The sequence below is a fragment of the Semicossyphus pulcher genome, unplaced genomic scaffold (genome assembly GCF_022749685.1).
Source record: "Semicossyphus pulcher isolate SPU_LCO1_2020_fin unplaced genomic scaffold, fSemPul1.0.p SCAF_7, whole genome shotgun sequence".
Taxonomy (NCBI): Eukaryota; Metazoa; Chordata; class Actinopteri; order Labriformes; family Labridae; genus Semicossyphus; species Semicossyphus pulcher.
This window is the reverse complement of record NW_027211748.1, coordinates 22,157,925-22,175,975: the sequence shown is the minus strand read 5'-3', so window position 1 is coordinate 22,175,975 and position 18,051 is coordinate 22,157,925. Positions and strand designations below refer to the sequence as shown.

At 41.2% G+C, this 18,051-nt stretch overlaps 1 protein-coding gene across 2 annotated transcripts; it reads left to right on the top strand.

The window, feature by feature from the left end:
• Positions 1 to 409: 409 nt before the first annotated feature.
• LOC138611659 (serine/threonine-protein kinase OSR1-like) lies at positions 410 to 17,689 on the top strand. 2 transcript variants are annotated; one of them, XM_069684841.1, is made up of 17 exons: positions 410 to 595; positions 1,258 to 1,370; positions 2,891 to 2,999; positions 5,066 to 5,207; positions 6,012 to 6,067; positions 7,729 to 7,838; positions 7,924 to 8,025; positions 8,178 to 8,311; positions 8,436 to 8,484; positions 8,586 to 8,651; positions 8,837 to 8,959; positions 9,312 to 9,347; positions 9,503 to 9,652; positions 10,470 to 10,575; positions 10,662 to 10,730; positions 12,648 to 12,712; positions 14,252 to 17,689. In XM_069684841.1, the coding sequence occupies exons 1-17, from the start codon at positions 526 to 528 to the stop codon at positions 14,324 to 14,326; spliced, it is 1,575 nt and encodes a 524-aa protein (XP_069540942.1). In that variant the 5' UTR covers positions 410 to 525; the 3' UTR covers positions 14,327 to 17,689. The 2 variants fall into 2 exon arrangements, with proteins under 2 accessions (XP_069540942.1, XP_069540941.1); XM_069684840.1 differs by having other exon boundaries at positions 10,434 to 10,575.
• The last annotated feature ends 362 nt before the right edge of the window (positions 17,690 to 18,051 follow it).

Sequence of the window (18,051 nt, the reverse complement as noted above, 5' to 3'; positions counted from 1 at the left end):
GGTATTTCCCATTGCCATTGGCCTTTTAAGTTCACTATACACGACTGCGCTAAAGATGTGAAAGAAAAAAGTAGACCAGAAGGCCCAACTTGGTAGACGCATTAGCGCCCTCTGTTGGATTTACTGTGCACATTTTTACAGGTGCAGGGAGTAGATATGATGTCTAAACAATTATCTTGCCGAGAATATTTATCTCACACCATGCCACGGTCCATGAACTATCACTTATTATTGTGGTCCATCCTAATTGTTCTGTTTCCAAGTTTTGGCCGTTTTACAGACATTTGCCGAACTTTGCCACACTAAAGATGGCGGCTTCTCTATGCCGCCTTCTGAGTTCTGACGTCATACGCTGCGTCAGTCGCGCGTAAAGTTGTGTTGACAGGAGCGGTAGGAGTTGTCAGCGGAACAGCAGCAGCAGCCAGCATCAGCGGAGCCGAATGGAGTAACCACAAAGATATTAATCCAGACAGAGTATCTGTTCTTATTGAGAAGCTCTGTTTATACAGTTTAAACAGCGAAAACATGGCCGACGACCAGTCCTCTCAATCCTGGTCAATCGACAGGGATGACTACGAACTCAACGAGGTGATAGGTGAGTAGCTTAGCTTGCTAAAGTTAGCACCATCGCCTCCCCTGTCTTTACAGCGGTGTCTGCTGCCAACTGCTAGTAGCCGAGTAGCATAGCATGTCTGTTGCTAGCAGAAGGCCAGTTACAGCCCGTAGCTACATGGCAGGAAGGTTAACAGTTTCCCTCCGCCTAGGCCAAATTAATTAACGGTGTCTGCTAGTTGGCGAGCTAAAGTGAGATAGCTTATTTGCACGTTAGCACGAAGCTAAACTGTTAGCTAGCTAACGTTAGCATAGAGTGCGTGAAGATTCGTCAGTTGTTGGAGAGGGTGGTGCTCCTTTTAATGAAGGTATGACACGGATTACAGTGAGCCATTCATACTTTACTTTCGTCCCGTTAACGTGACTAATGACTTTGAACAAAAGGATGAGACTAATGTGGTAATTACCTGCACTTTCCTAAAGGATTGATCCTGCTTACTACAGTGTTGTTTGATACTGTAAATGACCTTAGAGACTAATAAGAAACTAGTTTCCACTCAAATTTAACACGAAGATTTAGCATCTTCTCACATATCAAACAAAGGATTTAGTTGAGCTGTCATATTGTTCTTGTTGTCTTTATTAAGTCAAATGCTCCTTTGCTCCTGCTGTGTGATGGTTTCACTATAATGTTGTTCTCCTCAGGGAGCGGAGCCACTGCAGTTGTCCAGGCTGCATACTGCAAGCCCAGAAAGGAGAAGGTTGCGATAAAACGCATCAACCTGGAAAAGTGTCAAACTAGCATGGATGAGCTCCTGGTAAGAAACTGTACAGATGTGTGAAGCCAGTATCTTTGGGTTCAGATATTCTTAATGTGGGTTTTCCTCAGACACACCAAGGATTTAGTTTAAAGTTCCTTTTATTGAATCAGGGCATCTCTCGTTAAAAAAACAAACCCATCAATATCGGAGAAATAAACGCCCAATTCTTATTAATGTGTTTTCAGATCAGTAAAGGACAGAACAAAAGCTTGATGACTACATACATAGAAACTACATACAACAAAAAACAGTCTGTGACTTATGTATTAGTATTATATCAATGTCCCAATACGATCAACTGACATGTACTGGTATATAGTGGTAGAGGTGTCCATCCGCACCCAAAACAACAAACAACTCCTCTACCGTCAGAGGAAATGATTCAGTGTTAGTGAAATGTAATATTATGCTGGTTGTGCTTCAGGAAGAACAAATATGCATAGGCTGCGTATTTAGAGAGTGAGGTAACTGTTTAAACTAATGGATAATAACGTCATTGAAAACCAGGTGAGTTGCGTCAGGAGGTGATTGTAGAGATCCAAGAGAACAACCCAAAGACTCCCTGACAGATTCAATTGTTTGAGGAAAAAATACATTTAACGGCAGGTCAGAATCCAGGACCAAGTTACTTTTTATACTCAACCTTGGATGAACATTTTTGAAGGGTTGAAGGAAAAATACTATCACCAAATACTGTGGGAAACCTGTTTTTATCTAATTCTCTAATTAGATCAATATGAACTCAGAATAACCAGAGGAAGATATCCTTTTGTCTAATCCAGTTAAATCAAAAGTGTGTAAACATAATAGAGCCACAACAGTCCAGACCATTGTTTCCTACACAGATCTATTATGAACACAAATATTTGAGGCGTTTCTACTTTTGTAGAATCTTTAAATCGGTTGGATGTCGCTGTCATCATATATCACTTTTTTATTTGCTTTTAATGCAGATTTTTTGTGTTTTTAGTTTTCATTTACATAGATATGAAACTAAAGGTCTAATATCAGGAAGATGACATCAGCCTTATCAATCGATCACCACTACTGCTTTTAAACAACCGTCAGATATCAACACTGCAGTGTTTTCTGTCACCTGGGATTATTTCATTACCTTTCTCTCAGGACTTCCACCTACCCAGTCCTTACGTAATAAATCAAGGGCCTTAATTCACCTTTGTTTGTCATCTAGGTTAAAAATGTCTTGGCTCGGTGGCTGAGTGGTGATGTAACCCGGGTTACTCCTCTGTCTGGAGTCAGAGCGAGGCACTCCTGCTTTAGGATTAAGACATTTTAACAGGTTGTCTGTGAGGGAAGAGTGATAGCAGAGATGGTCTTGACTCATTCACACAGATTTCACTAGATTTACTGACCATAAAAAGGTCAAATCCTTCCCAAGATTCAGGATGACTAAGCTACAGCTTGTCTCTAAAAGTGTGTTATAAATATTTAGTGACTGCTTTGTACCGCACTGCTCCTGCTCCTCATGTGATTATTGTATTTTCCTCTCTGTGCAGAAAGAGATTCAGGCGATGAGCCAGTGCCACCACCCCAATATCGTGTCTTATTATACCTCCTTCGTGGTGAAGGATGAGCTGTGGCTGGTGATGAAGCTGCTCAGTGGCGGTAAGTGCTGAAATATTTAAAGCAACTCTTCTTCCGACTTCACTTGGCGTTTGATTTTCTTTGTCAAACCACCTTAAATCATACAGGAGCGAGTCGACATATTCTGCTCATTTTTAGGTTGTGTGGTTCTCCATATATATACATATATTTAGTGCATCCTCCATGTTTCATCGCTTATGTAAAATGAACCTCACCTGTTCAGCCCTGTGTTATTGCTCCTTGTTTCTGTCACAGTTGTTGTTACTAAACGATTTCATTTTCTCCACATTGTACTATGAAAGTGCTAAATCATTCAGGAGGCTTTCTGCAACTTGCTACATAATTTTAATGAGGTAAAGGGGAAGTTTAAAATCTTGATTACACACAGAGCAACCGAGACAAACGGTAAACAGAGAGGCTGAAATTACAAACTGTTACACGCAAATACGGCAACAGTTTCTTGTGAATCCCTCATGTATAGTTAGCAGTTCAGTTCCATTGCAGGAACAGCAGACTCCGCCCCTAAAAAGAGAACACCTATGTAAAGACTAGACTCAGTTGAGTGATTAAACAGTTTGGGGGCCCATACAGATTTTAGAGATGGTTCAAATTACCGAAAGTGTTTGAGCCGATATGACACTGATACGCTGAAGGTGCTGGGCACACTTCTTTCTTAAAACAAACAACTTCATTTAAGTGTCTCAGTTCAGGGCTGCATCCTTGAAGGACACATCATTTGTAGCCTTCGTAGACTGCTTAGGCCGAGCTGAAATGAGATGGTCTGGTCTTCGGAGGATTTCCTGTTTGCGTCGCTCCTGGCGCCTAGCAACACTTAGCTAGTGGGCTAACTAGCTATTATAGCAAACGTCCCGAATCTTCACCTGTTATTTCAAAGATAACTTGTTTCAAGGCCCCTTATGTTTTTCTAAACAGGTGTATCTCTAGCTATTCGGTTGAGTTGAAACCAAGAACTTTTACATTTAAAGCTTATTCCTCACGCGCTTAAGAGTCCGCCATCTCATTTGAATTGTCTCGCAATGAATCTTGGGATACGTTGGGTCTCAAAGGATGCACCTGATGGATCCTTTATGGCCTGGGAAAAGGAGGAAGCATTTGTCGGCCACAGCTGAAGGAACCTTCGAAATGGGACAGCCTTCGATGCACTGCAATGATGCAATTGGGCTTCAAATACGTCCTTCTGAAGGATGCAGCCCCTGGATTGGGACACAGCTATTGTCAACCAGTTCTAGTGTGGACCACCGTCTGCTCAGCTGTGATGCTCTGCTACATGTGCTAGAGTTAGCTGTTGGAAAAATGACATGATGATACCATTCGTGCATCATCCCAAGCTGTTTTCTTCGTAATATGTTTTGTAAAAAAGTTGACATATCTGTGCACATCCTCAATTATACATGCTGATACCAATATGTTCCTGATAGGCTCATATCGGCCTAATACATTGAATGAGTATTGCTGAAAATATCAGGGCATAAAATATATACAGTCAGGGTTTTGTCTCATGGATTGTGACTGAGTGTAAAGCTAAGTTTCTCAGATCTGTAGTATTTCCTCAGAGAAGCTGGACCGGATCCTTTATGAAATAGTAACGTTTACTTTGGCAATTCAGATACAGCCTGCATCCATTCATAAACAGACAACAGCATAAGTGCTTTAGTACATATAAGGGAACCATTTTGGCCGTGGCTCAGTTGTAGAGTCGGTCGTCTCTCAAGGTTGGGGACGACTGACTCTGCCACAGGTTGGGGGTTCGATCCGCGACTACTACAGTCACATGTCGAAGTGCCCTTGGGTGAGACACTGAACCCCAAATTGCTCCCGAAGGCTGAATGGGCTTAGATACTGATTGGAGATTAGCCATTTTTGCCATCAGTGTGTAAATGTGTGAATGTGACATGTAGTGTAAAAGCTTTGAGGGGTCGTAGACTAAAAAAGCGCCATATAAGTACAGGTACTGGATTGCAGGACACAGCCTTGAGTTTTGTTTTCAGATTGTGACCACTACCAGATAAATGCCACTCGATGACTACCTCTTCTGACGATCCTCTCCCTCTCCCTCTCCCTCTCAGGCTCAGTGTTGGACATCATCAAACATACCATCTCTCGTGGCGAGCACAGGTCCGGGGTGTTGGATGAGGCCAGCATCGCCTCCATCCTGAAGGAGGTGTTGGAGGGGCTGGAGTACCTCCACAAAAACGGGCAGATTCATCGGTGAGTCGTACCGAAGGGTCACCACCCGGCTTCCGGGGCGACGCCTTGTTATCTCTGTGTTTGTGTGCATCGAGTGCCGGTGACAACCACATCCAATCATGCACTCTGAGCCTTTCATCTCTGCATACGAGCATGTGGCTTCAGCTGCTTCAATATTTAATACAGTGAAAATGCATAATGGAGGAGGTTTGTTTTACATAAAAGTCCCTCCCAGGAACACTGAACCACTGCTGAACAGAAAGGCCTCTTTATCTCAGCTGAGCCTTGTTGTATGACAAGTGTAATTGTTTGTAATTACCTGACATTATTGTGAGCTGAACAGTCTTCAGTTATTTTGAAAGATGCCATATTTTTTAACAACACTGTGACACTGTCATGGTTTGTTTCATAAGGTACGTCCAATAAAAAACTCCTTCAATTTGCTGGTATTTGAACTGATCTGATGTTACAGTCAGTTTGAGTGTGAGCGGACAGTATTATTGTTAGACAGAGAGAGCAGCTGCTGATTGAGTTCAGACACTGTGGCTAACTCACTTACACCTAATCAGAAAGAGGAGCAGGAGAGAGGGAGGCAGGCAGATCCACTCATGTTCTTTGTTCATAGTTTGCTCTCAATGTGTGTAAACAGAAATCAGGTGGATTAAAATGAGGCTCATCAAAGGTGCAGCTTTACCTTGCTTGTGTGCGAGAGTGTTTGTCAGTATGTGCAGCCGAGCCACTCCTCTGTTGGCGCATTAATCGATTTACGACATCTTAAATGTTAATCATATTTTATGCTCCTCCTCTTCTTCTCTTTACCTGCAGGGATCTGAAAGCTGGAAATATTCTTCTTGGAGAGGACGGCTCTGTGCAAATTGCTGGTACAGTGTTTAATCTTTGTGTGCATTGCTATGGTTTTACTAGGGCTTGGATGATAACAGCCTTTTTTACTCTATAGAAAGATATAACAGCCCTGTACTAAATATCTGTTAATAACTTATATTCTAATGTGTCACCAATGACTGCATATAAAGATGGACGACGCATCTCCGTACTCTTATTGTACCAAATTGAAACCAAACTACCCCTGTGATGGGCGCTGCCATCTTGCACTGGTGACGTCCTTTGGAGCCAGACCTGCACAGTAGAAATAGTCGGGTGTAGCCACTTCCGCTTACTAAAACACACACTTAAATTACCTGGGAAAAAACAGCAAAGCTCCCGCACGTCGGCGTGTTTAACAGCAGAACAGCTTCTTTGTGTTGGTCTGAGGTTAACGTTCACAGATATGTATACTTCAATGACTGTAGTGACTGTTTTAGTTACGTCTCCTCTCACCGTTCCTCCTCTACTCTGCTAATCAGGAACAGATCGGCTGCAGGAGCTGTTTTTGTCAACAGAGCTGTCAATCATCCTTTTTACAGCATCAAATAACTACAAATAAACTTGCCATAAAAATGAACCCTTGGACGTAAATCAGCATGATAAGAGCTAACTAAATTGACAGAAACCATGTGTAAAGTGTATTTTGATTTTATAGTTTGACTCACGTCCCATCTGTTAACATGGAGGAGGCGGGCTTTATGATCTATACTGCAGCCGGTCAGCAGGGGGCGATAGAGAGGGTTTGGCTTCACTTGAGGGAGCTGTCATGTCGTCCATCTTTTTATGCAGTCTTTGCGTGTAACTAATGAAGTCTCTGGTTTATTTAAGTTTCCATTTTATCAGGATGCTCCTAAAAATGTCCTGACTAAAAACATTGTTAGTCATTGAGACCAGGTCTTTCTGCATGCGGCCCGAGGTTTTACTAATTGTTATAATTTTATGTCCATCTGTACACTTTCTAGATTTTTCTGTTTTAAAATTCTAAACTGTCGTCTGTTTTAACAAATCACAGGTCTTTTTTATGGAGTCAAATAACGGTCAAAAAGATTTTGTGCTTGTAAAAATAATGTTCACAAATACTTTCACACTCTGCATGCTGTATGCAGTATGCAGCATGTAAGTCACACGTTCAAGTTTGTGATTGTGTAAAATAGTTTTGCAGGTGTAGAATTATTTTCATATGGACAGTTTGCTTCCTCTGATTGGATGGTCAGTGGACAACGTAGAGATGAGCTGATTGGCTGGTTGGCTGAGGCGCCAAAAAAGGGTCAAAATTGCTACTCGTAACTCACAGCTCGCAACTTGTGGTTTCGTACTTGCGGATAGGAAATTTGTGTGTTCGTAGCTCGGACTTTGTAAAAATCTTTAAATTGGAAATGTTGTGGCACAAATTCTAAGTCCACAAACACAAATAGTTTCTCCAGCTACAAAAACGTTTTAAACATCTGTGAGCACAAAATATTTCTACACCTGCAAATCTTATTTACACAGTCACAAACTTAAATGTGTGAGGACAAATGTTTTACGCATTCACAAAACATGAAATACAACTGCAGAGTGTAAAATTATTTGTGAATACTTTTTGCTGTAAAATGAGTTTGTGTATTCCTCTCATTCCTCTCTCTGTCGTACCTTCCATATCGCAAACCCTCCCCAGACTTTGGTGTGAGTGCCTTTCTAGCAGCAGGAGGAGACATGACGAGGAACAAGGTTCGGAAGACGTTTGTGGGGACGCCGTGCTGGATGGCGCCTGAGGTCATGGAGCAGGTGGGGTGGACTTCTTTCTCTGCCTCATAACTTGGTGACAAAAGGAAGACTAGAGCGCTTTGTTCATCTGGTTTTTAATCTGCAGGTTCGCGGCTATGACTTTAAAGCTGACATCTGGAGCTTTGGGATAACAGCCATCGAACTGGCCACTGGGGCTGCACCATATCACAAATACCCACCCATGAAGGTAATGTGGTCAGGAAAACTTCAACAACAAAACAAGATGAGACTATTAAAAAGAGCGGCATTTGTGTTTGCACAGAGCGGCTTTGATCAGTTCTGAATGAACATCTATTTATTTCAGTTTACTGACTGAAGCTGGTCTTTGCGTGTGCGCAGGTGCTGATGCTGACTCTGCAGAACGACCCCCCCTGTCTGGAGACGGGCATCACAGACAAGGAGATGGTGAAGAAGTATGGCAAGTCTTTCAGGAAGATGCTCTCCCTGTGTTTACAGAAAGATCCAGAAAAAAGGTCCGTTATTCCGAGTCTTTTCTCATCTAATACCAGATTAGAGTTGTGCTTGTTTTGCTTCACGTGAGATTCCCAAGTTGTGCAGCGGATTTAATGAAGGGCCTCGTGTCTGTTTCCTATTTAGGCCAACTGCTGCCGAGCTGCTGAAGCATAAATTCTTCACAAAAGCCAAAGTGAGCCGAACAACATGTGAAAATAAACTGTAGTATTTCTTGTGTTTCAAAGAGAATCTTGAATGTAGATCTTATAAGAGCTGTTTATCTTTCTGTTACAGAACAACGAGTATTTGCAGGACAGGCTCCTAAACAAAGGCCCAACAATAACGGAGCGATCCAAAAAGGTTTGACAGTCGTTCCTCAAACACTGTAAATGCACACACAAGATTGAATCTATCTTTAAATGTGTTTTATCAGTGCTCTAGCTTTTTGAGTTGTGTCCCAGTTTCCAAAAGTTTTTGCAAGATGAAAAAGAATTATAAAGAATAAATCAATATTATGTGTTTTTTTTTATTAATGCGCTGTGTAGGTGCGACGTGTTCCCGGCTCGAGCGGACGTCTCCACAAGACGGAGGACGGCGGCTGGGAGTGGAGCGACGATGAGCTGGACGAGGAGAGTGAGGAGGGCAAAGCTGCTGTGGCAGCTCTGCGGGTGAGACTCTGCATGTCTACGTTCAGAGCCACTTTACTGCGTATTACAACTTTATGGCCAGCAGAGGGTGCTGCTGGACTGTAGGGCAGATAACAGGTGTTAAAGTTGATCGTGTATTTGTGACGACTCTGTCTGTTCAGGGACGTGGCCTCAGTTTGAGGGAGATGTGTCTTCATGTCTTGGTGTGGGATTTTACTGTCTGTTATCTTAACTGTGATTTCATTCCTGTGTTTAAAGTCATCTTGTGTCAAATTGGTTCAATCCTTCAATGCTCCATCAGTCCTGATGTTGGGGGGTTAACAGGAGAATTGCATGTTGTTAATCCTGACAATCTGTCATGTCCATTCTGCAGTCCCCCAGAGTGAAGGACGGGTCCCAGAATATGGAGGTGAGTTCTATTGTGGACATGACCTGGAAATCTTGATTATCTTTAATGTTGTTACAATTTGATCTGCATGACTTGTCCAATGTGTGTCCTCTGTTTTTCCATTCGTGTAAAACTCCATACAGCCGCTAATGTCTTTGTAAACTCGTGTCTCTCAGCTTTTCCCACCAGCAGATGGCTCTGCAGGAAGTCTGCAGCCTCCTGGTGTGGCAACTGAGAGCCCTGCGAACGCCGGCCAGACAGGAGAGGAGGCTCCTCCACAGGCTCCCGCTCAGACAGCGAGCCCCTCACATGCACCTGCTGCTCAGGTAAAGAACAAGGATGTGAGTTAGGGGGGTGCTAAGTAGATCAGGCAGTTTAGGGCAGCTTCTCTGAGAAACTAAATGAATAAGAACTAATTCTCCTAAAGCACCACTGCTGTAGGTCCTGAATTAAATTCTCCTTACTAAGAATTTGGATAACTTCACTTTTTTTTCCACATTTGCAAAGCTTGTTTTTCTGCATTGTTTACATCCGCGGTTAATAGCTTGTAGTCGTCTTCTTTGCTGCCTTTGTCAGGTCGTTGAGGTCTTGAAAACACTCCAGAGAGCACCTTTAGCTTTAGCTTTCTGAAATTCCTATATCAGATACGTCTTCGTCTGTGAAGCCCTAATTCAAAACTGCATTTCCAAAAGGCTGTTAAACAGATGATGATAAATGAGCATGGCTTTAGAGCCTTAAAGGGAACAAAAGAAACCTCCAAGCAGAGACATTTTGATGGTGAATTAAAGATAATCTTGTATATTGGCAAATTTGTTCCTGAATCTTTTATGCCCCTTAAAGCCCTTGAATTGAAATATGAATTATACTTTGAAAGAGAGGAAGATACCTCTCTCCTTTCACCATGAATGTGCAAAGTTTTAATACCTAAACACAGCAGCTCAACGTCAGCAACATATGAAATCATGTGGATCAGTGTTGTCATCATCAACAGGAGTGTCATCATGGAAATGACAAATGGTGTGAATGCATCGACTCTGGTCCTGAAATCAGTTGAAATAAAAACCATCTGCAGACTTGAGCATTTTTATCTCCCCCTTGTGTAACCAGCAGAGCAGCTGCACAGTAACTGCTTTACTGTTGCAGGATCCGGCCGCAGCCAATGCCAGCGTTCCCATCAGCCTCGTCCTGAGACTGAGGAACCCCAAGAAGGAACTCAATGACATCCGGTTTGAGTTCATGTCCGGCAGAGGTAGGAAGCATCCACGAACCATGTACTCTTTAATCATGTTGTTAGATATTTCAGCCTCTAGTCTAACTCTGCACGTCCGTCCTCAGATTCTGCTGATGGAGTTTCTCAGGAGCTGGTCTCAGCCGGTCTGGTTGACGGGAGGGACCTAGTCATTGGTAAGTTAGAGATAAAGTACACAGCATGATGGGATGTTAGTGTGAAGGCAGTTCACTTGAAACCTGCCTCAGATACGTAATTCATCAGAGTTAAACTTTTCAATGGAAGAAACTTTGCATTACCTCCATTATTGTCTCACAGACTGTAGCATGTGTCACGGAATGGCTCAGAGTCAGTGACAAAGAAGGAAATCTCACATGAAATACAACATTAATTTATTGTATGACTAAAGATAAAGTAGATATAATTATGTAAATTAGACCGCTCAGTCATGAATGCAGTGTTGAATGCAAACAAAACACAGAAACAAACGAGCCTGGTGGTGGAAGCCTGGGAGGAAGAGAGGAGAGACAGAGGTGAGAGTCGAAGCCACTTAAATGAGCTGAGGACTGATTAACTCAGGTGCAGGCACGTTCCAAAAGTCCTTTAGTCCATGGGCCCAGACCCAAAATTTAACATATCAGTACCGTCTGGGTGGGCAAATTCTAGTTTTGATTTGTTATTTCCTATACATCCCTAGATTATGTGTTGATATGACAGACTGTGCTGACTGGCAGCTTATTAACCCTCATGCTTCAGTGACAAAAGGTTCCTCTGAGACTGTCAGTGGACAAAAATGTCCACGTTTAAAAACTTGAAATATATTCAAATTTGTTTCAAACTTTCACTGATTAAAATATTTATTTATTTTATTTATAAACAGCTTCAGTCCTGTTCAGAAATACCAAAAAAATCATGAATCTTCAGATTTTTAACCCCTTAAATGCCAAAATTTAGCATAAAAAATGACATATTTCCCATATTATAAATGCTATGATTGATTTTTTTTATGAACACAGGTTAACAGCAAACTTAATTTTGATGCATATTTACTTTTTTTTTTCACCGTTTATTTTTTTAAAATTTTTTGTAGAACCCACTTGTTACCTTAAAGACAAAAATCCCCCTCAGAGAAACGGCCATACATTTAATATAAATTGATATTTTTTTCCACTTTTACTGAATGAAAGCTTTTCACCAGCGTCAGTCCTGTTCATTAATACCAAAAATGTGTTAATTTTCAGAACTTTAACCCTTTAAATTCTGGGTTTTTGATGATACCTCAAATAAACAAAACAAAAAATGACTGATTATGATTTATAATGCGAATGATTAGCAACAACACTTACATGGTTTAAATGCAGTTTCATTATATTTGGAGTTTTAAAATAAAGATTTTGGCCTGTTAATGTATCCTCTTTATGCTCTCTCTTCAAAACAACACAATGTGTATGGACATTCAAACACATTGCTTACATTACTGTGAACACCCTTTATTGATGTCTTAGTTGCCTTAGGTTCAAGATTACATGACTGTTTATATGATATTGGCTGTTTCTGTGAAAGGGGCAAATAGGGGAAAATAAGCAAACGTTAAAGAAAATCTTAAAAGCTGCTCCTGTAGAAAGGCTGTCATATTTTAATTTACTTATACTGACCCTATAGACAGTTTAGGATAGGTAAGGTTTGCCCCGATATCTGCTCCGGCCCATGGACTACTTCCTGGCTCTGCTCACTGGCTCCTGAACCAGGAAGTCAACCAAACCAATAGCAGGCAGAGAGGGCAGGGCGTCACACATGTAACACAAAGATCATGATGTATGTTGTGATACATTATCTCTGCAAGTCAACTATTAATGGCAAACTGAAACCAGTAGAAACAGGGAGAGAGTATTTAGAAACATGCTTTGGAGAAAGATTTAAGAATATGATGCAGACTCCCTGACACTGCTTGTATCTGAAACCAGCTGTCTGATGATTTTATTGTTTGCATGTGGCTGAGAAAAGCAGTAATTTCCTGTTTTCACTTCTGATCTTGATGGAAAAGTCTCATCATCTGTTCTCACTCCTCTCACTTCCTTTTGTCTCCTCTGTAGTTGCTGCCAATTTGCAAAAGATTGTCGATGATCCTCACAATAACAAAAATGTGACTTTTAAATTGGTAAGTACACAGACAGAAAATAAACTGAATAAACACAATGGTTTCTTCCACATGTATATAGTACACTTACCGTAAAACTTCTAATATACGCAGATCCCAAATTAACGCAGAGTCCTTTTTACTCGCTGGCTGTGGCTGCACGTTTAATCACAAGCCGGTATACTTTAACTGTTTATCTGGTTGTCCGTGCAGTGAAGCACCATTTTTTCACCCCCTTCACTTAAACGCCACATGTCACATTTACTGGTCGCTGTGGCGGCACGGAGAAAACAGTAAGACCTGAATGCTGCAGGTATCAAGTTAGCAGAACAAAAATCAGGAGAAGCAACAATGAGACACTTCTCTGTCCACCTCGCGAGAAAGAGAGAGATACAGTAAAACTGAAACTATGTCCGAGACAGACAATAAAAAGGTCGGTATGCGTAGCAGCGGGAGGAAGAAGGTAAACGATCAGCACTAATACGTGCGCGTGGACCCGCAGCACGCAAGCACGGCAGCTCAGAGTCTGTCAGTTGATCAGGATGAAGGATAAAGAAGCTTACACCGCAGTGAGTGACAGGAGGGACGGGAGGATGCTGCTCGTGCTGCTTTATAAATGGAAATAAAATTTGAAGTAATGGTGATAATGAAGGTGTTTTCTCCGTCTCTCAAGCAACATTTTTATGCCGCACCGTATGCATTTAACAACAAACAAAGCTGACATGCGTTAACAGATTTTCAGACCTACAGTCGACGTAGCACTTCTAAGTCTCTCTCAGTGCAGCACGTAGGTGCACTGTCACGCAGAGCACGGTCAAATTAGTGAGATGCAATTGATGTTAGTCAATAGCCTAATTTTGTATAAAGGTAAACATTGTGACTGGTTTAAATGAACATTTTTTTGCTGTCCAAGAGTTTTGTACAAAAATAATTAAAACCAGCTCCAGTCATATTTTAAGACGTATAAAATGCTCTGCTTGAAATAATAAATTGTCTGATGTGTTCTTTCTGTAAAATACATTTAATTACCTTGTCAAAATACTCCCGAGGCATCTCCTCCTTCTCCATCTCCCTCATTACAAATTCCTGAATCTGCATAGCCCCCGCCCACTATGCACTCTGTTGCGAAAACAAAACACGTCTCTGCCGTCGTTTAGTGGCAACTTGTTGAAACTTAGCTCGCTTGAAATGTAGTAATTAATAGTAGTAACTTTAATGTTAGTAGTCAGTAGTGAGTTTGCAAAAATTACGCATCGCTGAAGTGGTTGCCATAGGTTACACATAATGATATGCATAGCGTCGCCCCGTCCATTAACGGGATTGGCTCCTTAGGTTTGTGACGTCTCAAACCTGCCAATCTGAAAACGTGTTGTTCAGCCTGTCCTTGGTACACTGCAGTTTAAAAGCAGACAGGCCCAGCCATGGAGATGATGAAAGTAGATTGCTAAGCTGGGGCTATTAATAGAAGTTTTACGGTATATATTAAGTTTAAAAGTTTAAAAGTTGTTTTTATATAATATTTGTCAGTTCAGTTTTTGATGTTGTTCCTTTTTTTTCCAGGCGTCTGGCGTGGAGGAGTCTGAAATTCCTGATGATATTAAACTCATTGGATTTGCGCAGCTCAGCATCAGTTAAGTCAAGATGAGCCGGAAACAAAGGACAGAAACTAATGGTATTGCACAGCTGCATTGTAGTCAATTCCAAGAAACCACTACTGCCAAAGACAGGAGGAGGAGGACGACGACGATGAGGAGGAGGAGGAGGGGGCGACATGAAGCTGGCAGGAGTGTGACACTACTGCAGGATGCATGAGGACCACATTGAGAAGGGGCTCAGTTCATCACAGGAATCACACTTGAAACGTTTACAGTGCGCTTATACAGTAAATGGGAGAAGAGATGCAATCAACTATATCAACTCCTAATTTCTTTTTATTTCCTTCCTCTTCATTCATAAGCACAATCCAAACCGTCTCCTGCCAGTACTGGAAGTGATTGCCTTTTTTTTTTCTTTTTTGAAATTCAACTGTGCCACAAAACTCCAGAGTACAGTGCCACCTTTATACGGCACTTTACGCTATATTGAAATTGAAAAGTGTAAATTCAGCCTTAGTTAGTCAAACTATAGATTATTAGGTGTGTAATATGTACGCCTATCCAAGAAACCCTCCCGTAACAAGGATACAGATAACGTCTAAACACACTGTAGCAAAGTTTTAGTTTTGTAATTCTGTAAATTCAAATGGATTTTTACTTAAAATGTAAGAAAACGACCAGATTCCTGTACAGGCAGCGCAGACATGTGGTGTGGTGGTTTTGTCCAAACATAACCAAAGAGTCGCGGCTCTGACTGCACCGCTGAAATCATTCAAACACACAAAAACCAACAGCTCTGTCCCATAAGGCGTTTCCCCGAGGTATTCAAAGACAGGATTACTCTCACACATTTAGACCTGCCTATTATTCTTCGACTATGCAATAGGTATTTTCTCCTCACCGTATGTGACCGCTGGTTGCTGATGATTTTCCTCTTTGGTTGAATAACGCCAAACTTTGTGTTTGCATGTCTCTACGAGTTCATGAAGTCAACCTGCCGAACAGTGAGAATTTATTTAAAGTAAAGACGTAACAAACCTACAGTCAAACACGGGTAATGATTGCTGTTTTCTTTGTTCCTTCTGTAAGAGCTAATTTAGCCTGTTTACTATTATTGATCGAACAGCTGGGAAGAATCCTGAATGCTGGCAATGAGTGTCGAGCCTGGCGCTGCTCGTGTTACAGGCTGACTGCAGAGTGAACTTCTGTGGAGGTGTGCACGCACAAAATCAGGAGTCGTTCTCCCAAAGTGAAACAGAGTTTAAAGGGGCTTCATTCAAAGGGCAAATCAGATTTACTCTCTTACCTCTTGTGGTATTCAGCTCAGCAGATGGTTGTGGTCTTTGTGAAAGGGTTTGAGATGTGTGTCAGCCTGCCCCCAATACAATGGAGTTTAATGTAGTCTGTGGCCATGCTAGCAGATTTAGGTATTGCAATTTCAGTCTGCTGGTCTGATCACCGCTTTAGCTAGCACTAACTAAAACTAAAATTTGCAGTTGGTGCAGTTGTTAGCGCTGTCGCCTCACATGTAGAAGGCTCCAGGTTCGGATCTTAGTTCGGACGTAGGGGCCTTTCTATGTTTGCATGTTCTCCCCGTGCATATGTGGGTACTCTGGCTTCCTCCCACAGTCCAAAGACATGCTTAATAGATTCATTGGTGACTCTAAAATTACCCGTATGTGTGAATGTGACAGAGGGATAGGCTCCAGCCCCCCCATGGCCCTGAACAGGATACTCCTGTATAGATAATGGAGGGATGGGTTATTAGTTAATGACTAAATACCTGCATCCCCTCAGCTTCACCTTTACTTTGTGTTTGCAACTAAGATGGTAAACATGATAAACATTGATCCTGCAAAGCATCAACATTTTAGCATTTACATTGGGATCCTGTTAGCATGCTAATGTTAGCACTTAGCTCAAAGCACTGCTATACTAAAGCATGCCCGAGTATAGTTTAGTATAATATAGTTTAAATGTATGTTAGTGTTAGGTTGTGTTTGAAAAAAGTCAGTGTAACATTAGATAATTCAAGGATCCAACTGTGAACAGTTTAATTGTAACTGCTCAAGAAATAGTTCCTACAAAACCGGGCTTATAGTGTTTTATTGATTATTAAACAAAAATTAAAGAAAATGTTCCGGGAAAGAAAATATACTTAACTTTTAGCCACATTAGCAACATGACTAAAAAAAATGTTAGTGAAATATCTCAACAAGACTTGTGTCTTAAATGTTAGCATGCTAGCATCAAGACTGGGGATATGGTTAACATCATACCTACTAAACATTAGCATGTTAGCACTGTCATTTTGAATATGTAAGCATGCTGCCGTTAGCATGTAGTTCAATGCACTGCAATACCTAAGGTCATCCTCGCAGAGCTGCTAGCATGTCTGTAGACTTGTTTCAATGCTGTTAGCATCACATGCTAAAGTCAGTTAACCTCTGTTGTATTCAGGGGCTGCACGAGTCATGAGTTGGATCTCTCAAAACCTCTGCAAAAAAAAAGGCTATTTGCACGTCTGGATACCTGTAAAGGTAGATTTCACACACTTTGGATGAAGTTCCTCTTTAAACCTCGTCAGCAGCCAGTCATTACTTTAGTTTTTTGTCACTAGGCAAGTTGTTTTGACCGTACTGTAGTTCATTTGCTTTTTAAACACTCACCAACAGATCACTGTCGTCACTCCCAATGTAGCTGTGTGGTTGTTTTGTACCACGTGCAAAGGGCTGTGAAAGAGCTCCTCGTTCAGGTACTGATGTAAATGGTGTATGTAAAGATGTTGTAAATGTACGTATGATGGCAACTCCATGCACTGTCACACAAACATCATGAGGTTTGTATGTAATGATGTAGATGCATTGACTCTTTAAGTGTACATGTCAGATAAAAGGAACCTTTTACTTGTAAATATCGATTAAGGCAAACGGATTGAGACTCATCGTGTTCAGTAGACGGAGTTTGATTTGTTTTGTAGTGTTTCCCACTTTTGGCCTTTGTCAGAGCATCACTAACCATGCACAGATGATTTGTTTAATTGGCACCTTATTGATCTTTTAACATGCTTTTTTTTTTTTTTTAATTACATGGGGCTTGTAATCACACACTGCTTTGATGTCATGATATGCATTATTTTCTCACTGTAACCTGTCCGAGGTGAATACGACAGACGGCACAGGTTACACCTCTCTCTCCCTGCGTGTGTACGTGTGTGATTTGGTGATAAATGATCGATCATCAAAGTCTTCGAGCTGAAAGCCACTTTCTAAATTTCTTTCCCTCTTATTGTTTGGTCAAAGAAAACCATCATTCTGCCTCTTCACGGGGTCGCTGAATGACTAGTATTAATTTAATCATTTGATTGGCATTTTCCTTGTTTAAACCTTTTTTTTTTTTTTTTACAGATCATTACATATATTTTTAAAATATGATTAATTATAAAACGTGTACATCAACATAATTTGAAGTGGAATATTTGTGATAACATACAAAAGAGATTCCTTGACATCTACATTATTGGAAAATGTTGACACGAGATGATTTTTGGTAGCTGAATAAAGTCACATGATGGAATAAAATGAGTGAGGACAATGTTTAATTTAAAGACATCTCCATGTGGTGTTCTTCATGTGCTACAAGACATATCAGGGACAACATGAGCAGTCATCTCCATGGCTGGGCCTGTCTGCTTTTAAACTGCAGTGTACCAAGGACAGGCTGAACAACACGTTTTCAGATTGGCAGGTTTGAGACGTCACAAGT